Here is a 15,430-nt window from a genome sequence, read left to right as displayed (position 1 = left end):
AAGGGCCATAAAAGAACATGTCTGTGTCATCATAGACATAAATAATAGCTCTATTTGAGTGTACGCTTGTAAAGACTGAATGTTGTGGGAATATTTGTGCTGCCATGGCTAGTTTGGAGGCATGCTGTGTTTATTTGTTTTCTCAAGCTCTGGCAGCATTAGTGGATTCCCTCCTCTGTCTCTAACAAACCCTTGAGCAGGCGCAAATACACACACAGATACAGGATTACCCTCCCTCAGACAAAGACTGTTACTGTAGCCTGCACTCAACAGATAAAACCAGGACAATACCTCTAATAGGTCCCAGAAAGACAGCATATCCAACGTTTCAAACAAATGTATTTGTTTTCATGAAGGATACAAAGTAGATGAGCAGTGTCAGGCTGGGTTATGGTATTGTCGGATGTGAAAGGCATTGTAAATGTGGAATCGAATGATAATTCTCATATTCAAACCATTCAATGGCCCTGAACATCTGAGATCACTGGGACTCTTTTAATTGGATGACTGGGGAAAATCACCATCTTTCCACCGTTTCTTCAGCAGATACAGCCGTCCCTAGAAGGTTTCTGTTTTTTTTAGAGAGTTTCCTAAAGTTTATTTGTCTCAGTGTCTTGCGCAGGGAGGAGGGCTCCTATTGTCCTAGCATTCTAGTGAAATTCTCTTTAGATTAAGGATTGAACACATCAGTGGGACGCTGCTGTCCTGTATATAATAACAAACACCCAGTTCAGAAAGCTGGGATATGTTTATACATCATCTTTGCCCGCGAATGACTCTGAAGCTCACTAAGTATAGCTCTCCTATACGGTTCAATCTCACTAAATCTCACTTTTATTCTTTTAAGTCTTTTAAAAATAAAAAGATGATCAATTGCATAAAGAATATGAAGTCTATTTTATATGACCATATATGAAGATTTTTTGCATTGTGACAATATTTTCGTGGCAACAGAGGACAAATTCTCCCAAATTTTTATTACAGTAATGTGAAGAAAGAAAAATCTCTCTCATTACGGTAATGTGTAGAACTATTATATATTATTTAAATTGTACATGTTTATACAAAATTCTAGTATTTGTTGTACTCCTTTGAAGGTGCACTCAGTAATTTTTTCCTAAAAGTTTAACTCCTGAAGGCATGAATTGTAATTTTGCAATATATGTAGGAAATCATGAACACTCACATTAAAATGAAGACTCCAGTCAGAGCAGTAGCCTTATAAAAGCTGTTTTATTCTTCATGGAGAGGGTCCGCACATGGGGGCGGCCATGTTAGAATGACCAGCTGAATACCACTCACTTAATCTCAGTAACCGTCCTGTTATTTGACACTTTCACTCATTGATTAAAGTAATCATGACTGACTGTGAATACTACATTTCTACAATGGCATCTGATGCTGCATCCAAGCCGCTAGGTGTCAGTGTAAGTCCAAGATGACACAAAGAAAAAAGTTACAGAGTGCACCTTTGATTTATACTGATTTAAATAAAAATAAAAACCATGATATTACAGTAAATATTTACTGTATAGAAAATATGGGCCCAGTTGACATTAAATTTGTCAAAATGCAGAAAATTTTAATTATAAAAAATAAGCTTCATTTTAATCATGGAAAATATTATCTATCTATCTATCTATCTATCTATCTATCTATCTATCTATATATATATTAGTATAGTATATACTGTATATCTCCATCCAATTTGGGGGTGACCTGGATATGTTCATGACAGATTTTGTGAGATTCACCCATATGAATATAGTTAAAAAATATTAAGTCTAAGTATCAGCAGTTACATTTCTCTTATATTAAAGGACTGATATCTTACTGATGTCTGAATTGATACATGTGTAGGCTATGTGCATGTTTATGTTTTAGTAGAGAAAAGAGGTCGGTTTTGTTGACCCAGATAAATGACAACCAGCTCACTTTCTCTCCTCCTCTTTTCTGCATCTGACCCCATCTCCAAAGGAGTCCCCGCTCTTCTTACTTCTCGCTTTTTACCTTTGGACCACTTCAAGTAGCGCAAAACAGCAGAGAAATGACTTCATAAGCATCTACACTGAAGCTCAGATGTGTTTTCTATATCTTGGGGGATTTTTAGAGACAGCTTGTTATCGAAATGATGCATGTGCATGTTGTCAATGTACATTCCTCTAAACATTGATTAAGTGGTGGACTGTTTGTACATCCTGCCCCCTGGAGGTAGAAGACGCAGTTGCCTTGTGCTCCATCATTCCCAGACTTAGATATTTACAAAGCCAGGGAGGCTCAAATTGTTCCAAGCATATAAATAATGCATATTGATTAATTAGTCTGTTAGTCTGCTCCTGAAACATTTGATGATTAAAGCCTCTAGGTGATTGTTTAGTCTAAATCTTGTGGTTCCTTTGGGAACAAGTGGCAGGTCATCCCTTTCCAGCACCCCCTCAGTGTTTAACATAGTCTTCGCACAGTCTTTGATGTTTGACCTCTGTGGAAGGCAGCACTCCACTGTTAATACTGAAAGTGATTTTCCTGATCTATAGGATGACAGCAAGTGTCCATCAAAGCTAAGATGTCCTAACCCACGGCTCCCAAAAAGATCCATGACATGATGGAGCAGACATTAGGCAACACATCTGAGGAGTGAGACAATACAGTGACACTTAATCACCATCATAGATTATTTAAAATTCACTCTGCATGCTGTCCCTCAGTTTGATCTAACATTATTCTGTTTTATCACACTCTGTAGCTTGGTTAAGCAGAAAAATGTTATGCTTGTTTGACCCATATTATATTCGTATGGTTTGGTACGACTCATCAACAGAGATATCTTAGCTCCTCGCATTGTGCTTGACACATCTGATGTCAGAAACCAGGAACTATGAGATGATCATCATCATCCTCACCAATATTCCAGATTTAGAGCCTAAACCTTAAAGGGATGTTGTTCCAAACCCGTATGACTTTCTTTCATTAAACACAAGAAGAACAGTTTTGAACTTGAAAGGTAAAGTTTGTCCAGACAGACTTAGCACTTAAAGCACTTAAAGCAGATTAAACGCCTTGTGTGGGTTTGTTTACATTAAAAAAATTTGACAATTGGAGTTTGAATAGTCTTGGCCCATATGAACATTCATCAATGTAAATTTATGGGCTTCCAACATCCGTTATGCGAAAACCCTAAGTCTGATCAGATAGAAAAGTACCTGAGTCAGAACAGTCTGAAGGCCTGTACCAAGTATAGTGGCTGTAGCTTTAAAGCTCTTGGAGGAGTTACAAAGTCTGGGCGATATACACATTATTCAAGATATAATCGTGATAATTTTGCTGATGATATAAATTCAATGAATATCACAATGATTTTAATATGCTTTTTATTTGGCCATAAAGTTTCATAAAGAGCGTCCGTAGACTAATTTCACGATCCGTCAGGGCTTCACAATTAATCAAAATAACATCAAAATGGTGATATGGTCATATGTGATTATTAAACTACAAAAGGCTGTGATTAAAGACAGATAAACATGGTCTGTGTGCACTTCAGAATAAACGGGTGACGCGCTGTTCTGTGCATGCGATGGGGTTAATGGGCTCGTGTTTTAGTGCTTTTAGAGCAGTTCACGTGCATTGTGAAAGAAAAGTACTGCAGATTTAAGCATTTGTGCAATTCCAAACATTAGTAATCGCTACAAGTTATACAAATCTACAAAGGCAGCACAGTATAACAGAAGAGGAGGAGGTGACAGCATTTCACCAGATGCGAAACATGGACCACAAAGCAGAAGTTGTCATAGTTGGGTATGGCGGCGATCGGGAAGAACAGTAATAACCACTGCCACTACAGTGTTCCTATTGCACAAATTCTAAAAGAAACGTAATGATTTGTGTTTCCATGAATTTCCAAAAGAAATTCACCACTTTTTCACATCCTGCATCACCCCCATCAGGTTTTAGTTTCACCAAGTACAACTCACAGATTTGTTAACTGTGCCCTCTTTTTTGCATTTTTGCAATTTATGGTGACAGATTTTTAGATAGTTCCTTTTATACATAAATATGTGCCTGCTGATTTAACGCACAACCTCTCAACAATTATTTATTTTTATCGACTTACCTTCGTATTTGTGCAGATAACCCTCGAAAAACAACTTGTATCCTTTTTTTTTTTTTTTTTTGTTTAAACTTAACCATTGATGGTCGATGCGGTCAACGTCTCCAAACATAAATGCATGCAAAACTTTTATGGACTGTGAAAACACACACCTCGACAGCCGCCATACTGTTGACCACCTCTGCTTTGTGAAAGCGGAAGTGTGAAAAGTGACCATTGTAAACTACACAAGCACTTTCAATGTCAAAATAAAAGCTCCAGGTGAAGGTGAAGTAAATAGGACAGAAATATATTACTTTTATCTAAAACAAATCTAATCAAAATAATACTGACAATTCAGTTATATTATATAATTATATTATAATAATTAATTTCAACTTCAATTCATCTCGATTTCAATTCAACTTCATTGGGTCTAACAGTAAGAATTTAGCATTATGCAATATTCAACTGGGTTCCAAATAATAAGTGGAGTAGTTTTTGCACTATGTTCATTCACAAAACATTGTTTTGTAAAAAAAATATCTGATAGGTAAATAATGTGTTTTATTAAGCTACTATGTATCATTGTATTTTAATATAAATATGAAAGTGCATATAAATTAAAATGATTAAATCTCATTCTCCCTTGAGTTCATTTAGTGAAAAACTGTGAGAAACATGCCGTCATTATTTTTTAAAAAGGGCCTTTAAAATGTTGAATCTACCTGGCTAAAATGGCTGTTTGGATGAAATGGGGGTTCCTCTGATTAAAAAAAAAAACAAAAAAGTTTGAGTGATTCACCATTTCAGAACAAATACATAATTATCGAGATATATATCGAATGTCGTCAATAGGCTGAAAAATATTGAGATATAATTTTTGTAGCCATATCGCCAAGCCCTAGTTACATTTGATAATTTTGGTCTTGGTATAGGGATTTTGGAAAACCCCTAAACCATGTCTGTAGCATAAGTTTGTTGGCTTTGTCAACCCAACATAATAATGTTGATGTTGATCTTTCCCATATAATGACAGTAAATAGTGTCTGAGGCTTACATTCTGCCCAGCATCTTTTCCATGTTCCATGGAAGAAGGAAAGTCATATGGGTTTGGAAAAACATAAGGGTTAGAAACTTATGACAGTTTTCACTTTTGACTGAACTATCCATTTAAGTAACGGCAGTAATTGTTAATTTATCTAAATCTGTAACCACCAATTCTAGATTAGCATGCCCTACATAGCTTTCAGGATGGACTGAAATAAAACAGACTACAGTGAGCTGAACTGCCATGCTATGGAATCAATCAGCCATTTGTGTGCTTAAAGCAGATTTACTGACATCAATCTGGATTTATTTTGTTTGATTATTCTCAATCTGTTCAACAAAGGATTTAGCAGGACTTCAATTATACCATAAAAGAATAATAAAGACCTTTGACCCTGACTTCATTTCATAGTCAGTCTCATTTAATGCATAATATCCAAGCAGAAGGCCATATGTGATATGTCCCTGTAGTCAATGTCAAGACATCAAAACAATCTCAATTCTGCCATCTATTGGTCAACCTACTGACTTTAGTTTGAAGATTAAACAAAATTGCTCAGTTAGAATTTAGTTTATTTTTTTTTTAAAATAAATGGCTATTTGTCCATAATCAACCATATGACCATCCATTACTCAGAACATTTTTATTTTACAGCAAGGAAAAAAAGGGAACAGAATGTTTGATATTTGACAATATGGTGGCAAATCTATCATTTCTCATTCACCATCGTGCCTGGAGCTTTATGTTTCTGTTTGCTACAGTAATCCCTGAGCTTGTCTACAAATGCAAATACTTAGTTATTTTATAACCCATCCTGTTGTACTGTACATACTTTATTTTACACAAAATGACAAGACATTCAGTTGACACAGAAACATTCAACATAAATAAATGACTAGAACTCTGACACTCCTTATGATTGTATAAATACATTTCAGACATACATCAAGTCTAGTCTAAAGGCCTGATCTAGGTCTTCAAGCCAGTATTTATTATGGGGACATAATCTGCTTGTAAGTGTGCAGTCATTAGTGAAGACCACAGTACCTCAGAGGCACATATGGTTCAGTACATTAATGCCTCAAAGTGTAAAAACTTCCAGTGGCTTAAAAAAAGCACACAGTTAAAGCACTTCTTTCAGATAAAAAAGTATCCTGGCATTTTTTCCTGCGTTATACTGAAAATGCTGAATACATATCAGGTCTTTTGTCATGGACTGGTTTGGGGTATTTTAATGTTACCAAAAGAAACAACTGGAGCCTTTCTACTCTGTTCCCTTTTTCCCCAATTCTTCCTTCAAGGTTGCATGCGGATGGCTCCATCCAAGCGAATCACCTCGCCGTTGATCATTGGGTTTTCTGCTATTGCAATCACAAGGTGTGCAAACTCAGCTGGATCTCCCAAACGTGAAGGGAAGGGCACTTGCCGGGCCAGGAAGTTTCGCACTTTCTCAGGTAATCCTGCTAGCAGCGGTGTGGAGAACAGACCTGTAGTGAAAGATGGGGACAAAAATAAAGAGACATTGCAAAAGCATGAAAAGGATACAATTAAAGTCAATGTAAAATCCAGTTTATTTCTATAATGTGGCATATTTCAGAGTGAAACAGGAAATTGTCCTATACATTTATACAATGAGGAAAAAACATTGGGCAGGACTTGATTGGATTGTGAAAAGTGGGTGCTACTTACAGGGATAAAGCCAGACCTGAATTTGCATTTGCTAGAACAATGCCTAAATAGCTTTATGGCTATCAGTTAACATTATCTAACAGCTCAATGTAACGTCAGCAGAAAAGGGAAGTTATCTGAGAGGGAGAACCTCAAGTTATTACATTTTGATGGGAATGTTATATTTGGAATATGTGCACTGAAGAAATGTTCAAAAAAGACCAGGAGCAAGCTTTAAGAAAAAGTAAATGGTACATTTTCATTTCAAAAAGGCACAAGAAGAGCATAAAACTGTATTAAATGTATAGGACAATCTGATTGGGAGCTAAAAGGGCAGCCGAAAATGAATAAATATGAGCAATGATGGGAACCAAATATGAATAGTTGAGGTTTCCTGGTTCGTTTTGTTTACACACAAATATCACATCTCAGGATCACTGACCAGGGGCAATGGTGACTACACGTATCCCCATTGGTGCAAGGTCCCGTGCAATGGGGAGAGTCATGCCCACAATCCCACCCTTAGAGGCAGAGTATGCAGCCTGGCCCACCTTAAAACGACAAACAAAAATGTGTCAAAAACACACATAAAAAACAGTAGTGCAATAGTGTTATAAAACTATAAGGACGGCAAAATAATTTATGGCTATATGGTAAACAGGATTTATGGTATACCTGCCCATCAAAAGCAGCAACACTGGCTGTGTTGATGATACAGCCTCTGTGTCCATCTGCATCAGGCTCATTTTTTCCCATCTCTCCTACAGCCAGTCTGATCACATTAAATGTCCCAGCGATGTTCACCTTAAAAAAAAAAAAAAATAATAATATATATATATATATATTAGATTAACTGATTCATTAGTACTTTTGCTGTGAAAATGAAAATGAGGCTGTGAGGGATAGACTTCCGTCTCTTCAATGGCATGCACAATATAAAGCTAACAAAAAGCTCCTAGATCATATCTAATTTTCCAAAACTCATGTTGTCTGGAGTTTTTTTTTGTCTACTCATTTCTTGGAAATATACTTTTTCAATGTTTCATCACTGGAACTATCCAAAAAAACTTAACCAACAGTACAACCCATTGAAGAGACTTAAGCCAATCCCTCACAGCCCCTCAAAAATCAAAAGATGCTGCTGCTCTGAATATGGTATATGTTTAGAAGAAACCAGTAATGAATACAAATATATACATTCACGGAGCAATTTATTAGGTACACCTAATTATTCATGCAATTATCTAATCAGCCAATCGTGTGGCAGCAGTGCTGTAAAGATACTCGCTTGCTCCAGTTGGCTTGTCGGTTTTTGACACGTGCTTGCGGCCTTTAATAGATAACTCAGAAACAAACAAATGTCCATACCTTTCAAATAAATTTGGATATGTCAATCCATTTACTGTCAATTTTTTTTTTTTTTTTTTTACAAACATTTATTCATTAAGTACACATCTGTATCTGCACTTGCAACAAAATTACCTATCCATGACTTTTGGTCACGTTAACAGTCAAGGTCAAAAAAGTTTGTTTGACCTTGCTTGTGTCTCCTAAACCCCTTCTTTGCTTCCTTATGTTTCGACCCTGGCATGATTGTTGGTGCCAGGCGGGCTGGTTTGAGTATTTCTATAACTGCTGATCTCCTGAGATTTTCACACACAACAGTCTCTAGAGTTTACTTAGAATGGTGCCAAAAACAAAAAATATCCAGTATGTGGCAGTTCTGCAGACGGAAATGCCTTGTTGATGATAGAGGTCAATGGAGAATGGTCAGACTGGTTTGAGCTGACAGAAAGGCTACAGTAAATCAGATAACCACTCTGTACCGTTGTAGTGAGCAGAATAGCATCTCAGAATGCACAACACGTCGAACCTTGAGGTGGATGGGCTACAACAACAGAAGACCACATCTGGTTCCACTTCTGTCAGCCAAGAACAGAAAGCTGAGGCTGCAGTGGGCACAGGCTCACCAAAACTGGACAGTTGAAGACTGGAAAAACATAGCTTGGTCTGATGAATCTCGATTTCTGCTGAGGCACACAGATGGTAGGGTCAGAATTTGGCGCCAACAGCATGAATCCATGGACCCTGCCTTGTGTCAACAGTCCAGGCTGGTGTTGTAACGGTCTGGGGAATGTTTTCTTGACACACTTTGGGCCGGTTAATAAGAATCAATCAATCAATCAATCAATCATCGCTTAAATGCCACAGCCTATTTGAGAATTGTTGCGGACCATGTGCATCCCTTCATGGCCACAATTTACCCACCTCCTAATGGCAAGCATGATAATGCACCATGTCACAAATTAAAAGTGGTCTCAAACTGGTATCATGAATCTGACAATGAGTTCAGTGTTCTTCAATGGCCGTCCCAGTCACCGGATATGAATCCAATAAAACACCTTTGGGATGTGGTAGAACAGGAGATTCACAGCATGAATGTGCAGCTGACAAATCTGCAGAAATTGCGTGATGCAATCATGTCAACATGGACCAGAATCTAAAAGGAATGTTTCCAACATCTTCTGGAATAAATGCCACGAAGAATTGAGGCTGTTTTGAGAGCAAAGGGAGGCCCTACCCAGTATTATTATAGTGTTCCTAAAAAAAGTTCTCAGTGACTCTATATAGTTCAATAATTACCACACAACAATATATACAGTGCTGTGAAAGTATTTGCCCCTTCCTGATTTCTTCTACTTTTGTATATTTCTCATACCAAATTGTTTTAGATCTTCAAACGAGATATAAAACAAAGGCAACCTGAGTAAACACAAAATACAGTTTTCAAATATATATATATATATATATATATATATATATATATATATATATATATATATATTATTACTGAAGAAAAAAAGTTATCCAACACCTACACCAATCAGCCACAACATTAAAACCACCTGCCTAATATCATGTAGGTCCCCCTTGTTCCACCAAAACAGCTCTGACCCGTTGAGGCATGGACTCCACAAGACCTCTGAAGTTGTCCTGTGGTATCTGGCACCAAGACATTAGCAGCAGATCCTTCAAGTCCTGTAAGTTGCGAGGTGGGGCCTCCATGGATCGGACTTGTTGGTCCAGCACATCCCATAGATGCTCAATTGAATTGAGATCTGGGGAATTTGGAGGCCAAGTCAACACCTTGAACTCTTTATCATGTTCCTTAAACCATTCCTGAACAATTTTTGCAGTGTTTCAGGGCACATTATCCTGCTGAAAGAGGCCACTGCCATCAGGGAAAACCATTGCCATGAAGGGGTGTACATGGTCTGCAACAATCTTTAGGTAGGTGGTACATGTCAAAGTAACATCCACACGAATGACAGGACCCAAGGTTTCCCAGCAGAACATTGCCCAGAGCATCACACTGCCTCCGCTGGCCTGCCTTCTTCCCATGGTGCATGCTGCTGCCATCTCTTCCCCAGGTAAACGACGCACACGCACCCGGCTGTACACATGATCAAAAAGAAAACATGATTCATCAGACCAGGCCACCTTCTTCCATTGCTCCATGGTCCAGTTCTGATGCTCACGTGCACATTGTAGTCGCTTTTGGCGGTGGACAGGGGTCAGCATGGGCACTCTGACTGGTCTGCGGCTACACAGCCCCATACGCAGCAAGCTGTGGTGCACAGTGTGTTCCGACAACTTTCTATTATGGCAAGCATTTTTTTTTCTCCCCTTTTCTTCCCAATTTGGAATGCCCAATTCCTAATGTGCTCTAAGTCCTCATGGTGACTTAATGACTCACCTCAATCTGGGTGGTGGAGTACGAATCTCAGTTGCCTTCACGTCTGAGACGTCAATCCACGCATCTTATCACGTGGCTTGTTGTGTGCGTTACCACGGAGACGTAGCGCATGAGGCCCACGCTATTCTCCGTGGCATCCACGCCCAACTCACCACGCACCCACCGAGCACGAGAACCACACATTATAGCGATCACGAGGAGGTTACCCCATGTGACTCCACCCTCCCTTGCAACCGGGCCAATTTGGTTGATTAGGAGACCTAGCTGAAGTCACTCAGCGTGTCCTGGATTCGAACTCACGACTCCAGGAGTGGTAGTCAGCGTCAATGCTCGCTGAGATACCCAGGCCCCTATCATGGCCAGCATTACGTTTTTCAGCAATTTGAGCTACAGTAGCTCTTCTGTGGGATCGGATCAGATGGGCTAGCCTTTGCTCCCCACACACATCAATGAGCCTTGGCCACCCAAGACCCTGTCGCCAGTTCACCAGTTGTCCTTCCTTGGAACACTTTTGGTAGGTATTAACCACTGCATAACGGGAACACCCCACAAGATCTGCCATTTTGGAGATGCACTGACCCAGTCGTCTAGCCATCACAATTTGGCCCTCAAAGTCGTTCAGATCCTTATGCTTGCCCATTGTTCCTGCTTCCAACACATGAAATTCAAGTACTGACTGTTCACTTGCTACCTAATATATCCCACCCCTTGACAGATGCCATTGTAACGAGATAATAAATGTTATTCACTTCACCTGTCAGTGGTTTTAATGTTGTGGCTGATCACTGTATATCACCATGTGAAAAACTAACTGCCCCCTTAAACTTAATAGCTGGTTTTGCCACTGTTAGCAGCAACAACTGCAACCGAATGCTTCCGGTAACTGGAGATCAGTCTTTCACAATGCTGTGGTGGAATTTTGGCCCACACTTCTTTGCAGAACTGCTTTAGTTCAGCCACACTGGAGGGTTTTCGAGCATGAACTGCCTGTTTAAGTTCCTGCCACAGCATCTCAATCAGGTTCAAGTCAGGACTTTGACTAGGCCACTCCAAAACTTTAATTTCGCTTCATTTGAGCCATTCAGAGGTGGACTTACTCCTATGCTTTGGATCACTGTCTTGCTACATAATCCAGTTGCATGTGAGTTGAAGCTCAAAGACTGATGACCGGACGTTCTCCTTTAGGATTTTCTGGTAGAGAGCAGAATTCAAGTTTCCCTCAATTATTGCAAGTCTTTCTCGCCCTGAAGCAGCAAAGCATCCCCACACCATCACACTACCACCACAATGATTGACCACAGGTATGATGTTTTTGTGGAATTCTGTGTTTGATTTATGCCAGGTGTAATGGGATCCCTGTCTTCCAAACAGTTCCACTTTCGACTCATCTGTCCACAGAACATTATCCCAAATGTTTTGAGGATCATCAAGCCTTAATGTTCTTCTGGGTTAGCAGTGGTTTTTGCCTCACCACTCTTCCATGGATGCCATTTTAGGCCAGTGTCTTTCTGATTGTGGAGTCATGAACAGTAGGGCTGTCAATTGGGCAGAGAAACTCAATTTTTACCAGATGATTTTTTTTTTTTTAATTGATGTTATTTCCTTAGTTCACAAGAGGACGCATTGAATACATATAACCATACAGCACAGTGTTATACTATTGCAAAGAACATTCCTGGCTGTAAAAAAAATAAATAAACTAAAGTGCATAAAATAAAATAAAAAGTTTTAGTCAGTTCATATTCTCAAATTTTAAGTCAAAAGTAAAACAAGGGAGGAAACACTTCAATACGAAGTTCTGTGTTAACATGGGGTGACACTTGCAATGGTGTCACATTATATACTACCACAAACTCAAACTTCATAATAACAGCGATATACCACAGTGTTTTTCATTAATAACAACTGTACGTAGGGTAGAATTATTCCCAAATAGCAGTGGTATTCCACCGAACTCGGTGGTAAAGCAGCTCATAATCCCTGGTCAGGGGCTGTTCAAACAGACGGAACACAACAGAAAGGAACAGAACACGAGGATCTCGAAACACACATTTCCAACTTGAACTCCTTTACAGACAAACCCACTGCTTAATCTGAGAAATGCTGATAAGAGAGCAAGGCACAATGGCCAAAGACCTCCACCTACTGTAATGGGCTGTTCACACCGAAGGCTTTTACAACCATCCAGTTTACAATTTGTTTCTCTTTGTAAACGCACTAGACGAACATCTTTGCTTCGCTTTGTTTTCGTTTATTCAGGGTCTCGTGCAGCACTGTTTTTTTAGATGCCGTGTCAAGTTAAAAAGAACTTTAAAACGTGTCTCGAGACACCTGGTTTCTGTTAAACTGTATTTTGCAGTTCATCTAGCCTTTTTTAGCGCAAGAATGCGATTGGTCTGAAATCATCGCCAGTGCTTGGCACACATCCAAAATTCAAATGTTTTGGTGTATTTTTCAACATTCTAAGAAAATATTACATTTTAATTCGTCAGCTCTAATGAACAGTGACCTTTATTGATGTGAGAGAGGCCTGCAGTTCCTTGGATGTTATCATTGGCTTTTTTGTGATTCCTGAATGAGTCGTCGCTGTGCTATTGGAGGAATTTTGGAAGGTCGGCCACTTCTGGGAAGGTTCACTACTGTGCCAAGTTTTCTCCATTTGGAGATAATGGCTCTCACTGTGCTTCCTTGGAGTCCCAGAGAAATAGCTTTGTAACCCTTCCCAGACTGATGTATTTCAATCACCTTTTACCTCATTATTTCTGGAATTTCTTTCAACCTTGGCATAGTGTGCTACTGGTTGAGACCTTTTAGCCAACTTAATGCTGCTGCAAAAGTTCCACTTTGGTGTTGTTTTGATTGAACAGGGCTGGCAGTAATCAGGCCTGGGTGTGTCTAGTCCAGCTGAAACTCATTCAATACTAAATTAATAGATTGAGGGATTTAGTAACAAAGGGGGGCAAATACTTTTTCATACAGGTCCAGTTGGTATTGGATAACGTTTTTTGCTTCAATGATAACATTATCATTTAAAAACTGTGTTGTGTGTCTACTCAGATTGCCTTTGTTTTATGTTAGATTTTGTTTGAATATTTGAAACTATTTAGTATGAGATATACTCAGTAATTTTTCACAACACTGTATTTAGAATGGTCTAGAACTATCATGAGCTGTAGAGATCAGCAGCATTAGGGATGAGCTGCAGTTAATGCAGTGAGACTTACGGTAATAACACGTGTGAAGTCTTCCAGGCTGTGGGGAAGGTCTTTTTTTAAGTTGTATGTTTTCACAGCCACTGCAATTCCTGCACAGTTCACAGTCAAGTCTAGCTTGCCATACTTCTCTTTGGCCAAATCCACAGCCGATCTCACATCTGACTCCGATGTGACCTGAATTTTAAAACAAAAGCCAAATATGTATTGTCATTGCAAATCTTTATCCAATCTCCCAAAATATACAATTTTTGCACACTTTTGTCACTGTCTAACAGAGCAAGATGTGTGTGCTGACCAATCACAAACTCTTAAGAGTCATAATGAAAGCAGTTAAGAAAAGTGAAATACAATAAGTGTCATTCACATCAGCAGGAGCGAATGCACAGCGGTCTCCAAAAGCAGCAGCCAGCTTGTGTCCATCAGAACTGGGCAGGTCTAGGATCACAGCACTGGCCCCCTGGCTGATGAGCCTCTCTACAGTAGCTCTCCCCAAACCAGAAGCCCCGCCAGTCACCAGACCTACCATACCCTGTCACATAGGGTCAAAGAGGTGGATGAAGAGATAAGCATAACATATTAAAAGCTTGTATAAAGCAGTAGCTTCAGTGTAAAGTCAAAATGCATGGAGTAACAATGGATGTACACAGCCTGGGGATGTTTGAATATACAACAAACACAATACAATCATGGTTCAACTGTAATATGCTACATAGTAGGAAAACTGTAATGAATGACCCGAGTTTGAGGCCTGGCTGACATGACTTAACAACAAAGAGCGAAGCTGATAGTGGCCATTGTTTCTGATGTTTATTTGTTAATTAAACTTATGACTCCACCGAAGTTTATATAACAGCACTGTTGCTAAAACCTCAAAATATGATAATAAAATGCTGAATAAACTATACAAAGACTGAAAAGGTAAAGCGCGCGAAAAAAGTAACGTTTAAAAATGTACCTAAAGCATGGAATGCTTTACAGTTACAATACATTTCCTTGACTTCATTCAATTCTTCTCTCACCTTGACGCTTCTGATGTTCGCCATATTCACAAGCAGTTTGGGAACCAGTAGCGACGTCATATCGCGACGTAAGAACGCACCAGTCCAATCAGAAATAGAGAACACAACGCCCTTTCAGGCGATTGGCTATAGTTGATTTGATTGACAACTTTACAGGAGGTCCTGCGCCAGTAATTACACTTGTGAGACTGTTTCATAGACCTTTGCTAGTACGTTATATTTAGACACCTTGACCATTCACAAACATTGTTAAAATTTTAATACGCAATATGTGCCAAATGTATTTAATAAAGCACATTTTGTTGCCCATGTAACCTCCTGAATTACCTCTTGACAAAAGATTTTAAGAAAATATTTAGTTTGTTTCAAATATATTTCATCATAGACTTCTTACTACAAACTAAATGAATTTAAACTTAAAGGGTTAGTTTACCCCAAAATGAAAATTCGCTCACTATTTACTCACTTTCATGCCATCCCAGATGTGTATGTCTTTCTTTCTTCTGCTGAACACAAACTAAGATTTTTAGAAGAATATCTCAGCTCTGTAGGTCCTCACAATGCAAGTGAATGGTGGCCAGGCCTTTCAAGCTGCAAAACTAACATAAAGACAGCATAAAAGTATCCATATGACTC

At 38.9% G+C, this 15,430-nt stretch overlaps 1 protein-coding gene across 1 annotated transcript; it reads right to left on the bottom strand.

The window, feature by feature from the left end:
* Positions 1-5,534: 5,534 nt before the first annotated feature.
* LOC127420442 (3-hydroxyacyl-CoA dehydrogenase type-2-like) lies at positions 5,535-15,175 on the bottom strand. Its single transcript, XM_051662736.1, has 6 exons — positions 14,795-15,175; positions 14,140-14,304; positions 13,785-13,949; positions 7,479-7,607; positions 7,246-7,354; positions 5,535-6,622 (listed from the first exon to the last, which is right to left on the bottom strand). Exons 1-6 carry the CDS (start codon positions 14,852-14,854, stop codon positions 6,432-6,434), a joined length of 819 nt encoding a protein of 272 aa, XP_051518696.1. The 5' UTR covers positions 14,855-15,175; the 3' UTR covers positions 5,535-6,431.
* Between the last annotated feature and the right edge of the window lie 255 nt (positions 15,176-15,430).

Source organism: Myxocyprinus asiaticus, chromosome 29, assembly GCF_019703515.2.
Source record: "Myxocyprinus asiaticus isolate MX2 ecotype Aquarium Trade chromosome 29, UBuf_Myxa_2, whole genome shotgun sequence".
Classification (NCBI taxonomy): Eukaryota; Metazoa; Chordata; class Actinopteri; order Cypriniformes; family Catostomidae; genus Myxocyprinus; species Myxocyprinus asiaticus.
Note: the sequence above shows the minus strand (reverse complement) of the source record. Positions and strands in the feature narration are given on the sequence as shown.